The following is a 4,010-nucleotide window of genomic DNA, read 5'->3' as shown; positions in this document are numbered from 1 at the left end:
GAACCTGAAGAGCATTATGCTATATGAAATGTCAGACAGAGAAGGACAAATAGTGTATAATCTAAAACATAATGTTTTCATAAAAACTGAACTCATAGGTACAAAGAACAGACTGATGATTGACAGAGGTGAAGGTGGTCAAAAGGTACAAACTTCCAGTTACAAAGTAAATGTCATGGGAATATAATGTACATCATGGTGATTGTAGTTACTGCTATCTATCTGAAAGTTGCTGAGAGTAGATCTTAGACATTCTCACCACACACAAGAAAAAAATTTGTATGTTAGTGATGGATAGGTTAACTAGTCTTATTGTGGTGATTTTGTGCAATGTATATGATTGTGTTGTACACCTGAAACAAATACAATGTTATAAAGTCAGTTGTGTCTTTTTAAAAATTAATTTTAAAAAGGGAAAATATGAGCTTTTCTTATAACTTTGCTTTCTTATAACTTTGTAAGTAGAAGAGGCTTTTTAAAACTATATCTAGAGAGCAATAAAGAATTTAATGAATTTGACTACACCAAAATTTAATACATTAAAAATTAAAAAGCAAAGCTACAGATTTGGAGAATGTTTTGTCAACCTATAATACTAGAGAAAGGATTAATGTCCAGAATAAATAAGCTGCAGATGAGAAGAATATACTATATATATTTACTATATATATATATAATTATATATAATTTCAATAGCTATATATTTTCTCAATTTACAATGGTAATAAAGATTATTTCCCAAAATAGATACAGAGCTGATACAAATAAATTTTTTAAATCATTCAAAATTATAAAAACACTAATAATTTGATAGTATTATAATAGCATTGGTAGGTTTGCTAGGAATTTGATGTTGTAATACACTACTGGTTGGAGTGTAAGTTGGGACACTGCTTTCAGGGAAAAATTTGTTAGTACCATTAGAAGTTAAAATATGACTGGCTACCCTATTACCCAGCAAGTGTACTCCAGTATTTTTCCTGAAGAAATAGCTATCTGTGTATAGAAAAAAACATAGACAATGACACCCAATCAACAAAATAATGATGGTGCAGCGTCACACAATGCAGCCTTTGAAAAGAATCAGATATATCAATATTTACACAATGTGAAAAGATCTCCAAGGTGTGCTATATGGTACAAATGCTAGTTGTACATCAATACTCACATTATAGTACCTCTTATTTTGTAAGCTTGTAGGTAAAACGATATTCTTTGTGTACATACATATGTAAAAAGTGATGGGTATTTCTTAAGTACCTGGTATTAGGTATAGGACAAATGGAAATATTTTATCTAAATTCCAGGGATATTTATGAGAATGCACATATTTACTATTTCTATAATTAAAATATATATATTTGGAGAGATAACAATGATTGTAAACAGAGGAATTTGAAGATGGTATATTTAAATGGGGCTGTCAGGGTCACCTTGAAAATTCCACTACATGAAATAAAACTATTTCTATTAAAAAGAATATATATATCACATATTTCTAGGACAATTCCAAGGAAAAAAATGATAGGAGAGGCCATGTCTTTTCATTACGTGATTAGATAGACAAGGAATAAAAGTCTAGAAACATGTCTAGATAAATATTTCATTTCCTTTTTTTCTTTTTTTTCACTCCCCTGGGTCTTTGTTGCTTTGTGTGGGCTTTGTCTAGGTGTGGTGAGTGGTTTTCTCACTGCAGTGTCTCTTGTTGTGGAGCATAGGCTCTCAGCACGCAGGCCTCAGTAGTTGTTATGTACAGACTCTCGGCACGCAGGCCTCAGTACTACTAGCACGCAGGCTTGCTAGTGGACGACTGTGGGCTCCAAAGTGCAGGCTCAGTAGTTGTGGCATGTGGGCTTAGTTGCTCCATGGCATGTGGAATCTTCCTGGACCAGGGCTTGAACCCATGGCCCCTGCATCGGCAGGCAGATTCTTACCTACTGCGCCACCAGGGAAGTCCCAAATATTTTGCTTCTGATAAATGGCATCTCAAATAGTGGGGAAGGAATGGCCTATTCAACAACCCATTAGAAGTTTATAAACCCTAACATGCAACGTAAAGATGGGATAAAGATCTAAAGCTTAGAAACAAGAATATTAAATAATACATTTGACACAAGCTTTCAAAAATATGGTACTAAGTAGTGTATTTTGAAGGATGCTATAAGCCAAATTTTAAAACTGGGGGACTACTTTTTTTCTATCACATTTTAATACATGATATCCAAACTATTGAGTTCCTATACTATAATAAGTTAAATAATAAAACTGTACAAAGGATATGAACATAAATCTCAGAAGAAAAATAGGTAGCCATTTAATATGAAAAGCTACCCCTCCAAACCAAAAATGTGTCCAAATGTGAATTTATAACAGGTGTGAGCAAATAAGAGATTTAGACACACTTCTAACTATCAGTTGGATTTAAGTTTGAAGAAGCCTGTTTTGGAAGACTTTGGATTGCAATCAAAATTCCAAATGGGCACTCCATTCAGTTACCAACTTAATTTCTAAAATTCTATCTTAAATGTGGACAAAGATGTATAGCTAAAAGGATTAACTTGCAACATATTAAAATTAAGAATGAACCAATATTCAATATGCAAGAGGTTAAATTGAAGTGCAGGAGAAAAAAAGCTAAGGAACACTGCATTAGACATAGTACCATATATGTTTTATATATTTGAAATGTTATACACATTATATTTGCATTTGTATATGTAATAATAGCTATCATTGAGTTGCATGGTTCTAAATATGCTAATAAATGACCTCATTTAATTCTCACAATCATGTATACCCCCATTCTACAACTGAGAAAACAGAGACACAGAAATTAAGTAACTTCCAGCAGATACTCCTGGCACTCTGACTCCTGAATATTATTAATATATGCAGAGAAAGAAAATTGGAAGGAAGCACAGTATTGAAAATGATTATCCTAGGAAGGGAAACAAAGAGGGGAATTAGGAAGTTTTTATACATATTTCTATATCATTTGAATCTTTTATAAAATGTATTCATCATTTATATACTTATGTATCTTTAAAGGAGGAAAAAAGTTTGGTGAGGAACTCACTTTTGTTCTGCTATGTGAAAGGTCACGCTGACCGCAGGCGGGAAAGCGCCAGCCGGAAAATGCTGACGGAGAAGCCCCCGCCGGAAAGTCCCGGATAAGTCCCAGGGACAGACATCCACCAATCAACAGCCTGTTGCCAGGCAGACTGATGGACGCGAAGGCACCAAGACTCCGGCCAATCAAAAACTGACACGAGACCGAAAAGTCCAATCAGCACCCTAGAGCCCGATTCTAACCATATATGGAAAGGTCCCACCACTTCCGCATCCGCCAGGGTATATAGGTGTCGCCCCCTTCCAGCAGGTCGCAGACTCCCGCTTTCCCCCCTGCTCGCCCCCGGGAGCGATTGCCCAATAAAGCCTCTTAACACTCCAGCGCTCTCTTCATCTTGCCCCGGCGTTCTTACACTATGTAAATATATTTTAAAATAATTTGTAAGTAAGAAAAATATATTAATAAACTCCAGGAGTTGGTGATGGACAGGGAGGCCTGGCGTGCTGAAGTCCATGGGGTCGCAAAGAGTCAGACATGACTGAGTGACTGAACAGAAATAAGAAAAACTGTGAAGGACTTTTTTCTTCACTTCTCTGGTTCCTTGGCTTAAATTGTATGAGAAGTTTGAGGTTATTGTGCTATCCCTTATGGCTTTAAAATTTTTTGATATTACATTGGTGAATCATACTGTTCATGGGGTTCTCAAGGCAGGAATACTGAATTGGTTTGCCATTCCCTTCTCCAGTGGACCACATTTTGTCAGAACGCTCCACTATGACCCATCCATCTTGGGTGGCCCTACACAGCATGGCTCATAGTTTCATTGAGTTAGACAAGGCTGTGGTCCATGTAATCAGATTGGTTAGTTTTCTGTGATTGTGGTTTTCAGTCTGTTTGCCTTCTGATGGAGAAGGACAAGAGGCTTATGAAAGCTTCCTGA

The 4,010-nt window shown here is 35.9% G+C and overlaps 1 protein-coding gene across 1 annotated transcript in view; it reads left to right on the top strand.

Moving 5' to 3' along the window:
- The window catches only part of MCM6 (minichromosome maintenance complex component 6), a 31,701-nt gene extending 28,527 nt beyond the window's left edge, over nucleotides 1-3,174 (top strand). Inside the window, exon 16 of the mRNA XM_043488383.1 lies at nucleotides 3,049-3,174. Within this exon, the coding sequence (XP_043344318.1) occupies nucleotides 3,049-3,174 (126 nt within the window). The remainder of the gene's footprint in view (nucleotides 1-3,048) is intronic.
- Nucleotides 3,175-4,010: the final 836 nt, after the last annotated feature.

Source organism: Cervus canadensis, chromosome 15 (assembly GCF_019320065.1).
Source record: "Cervus canadensis isolate Bull #8, Minnesota chromosome 15, ASM1932006v1, whole genome shotgun sequence".
Classification (NCBI taxonomy): Eukaryota; Metazoa; Chordata; class Mammalia; order Artiodactyla; family Cervidae; genus Cervus; species Cervus canadensis.
Note: the sequence above shows the minus strand (reverse complement) of the source record. Positions and strands in the feature narration are given on the sequence as shown.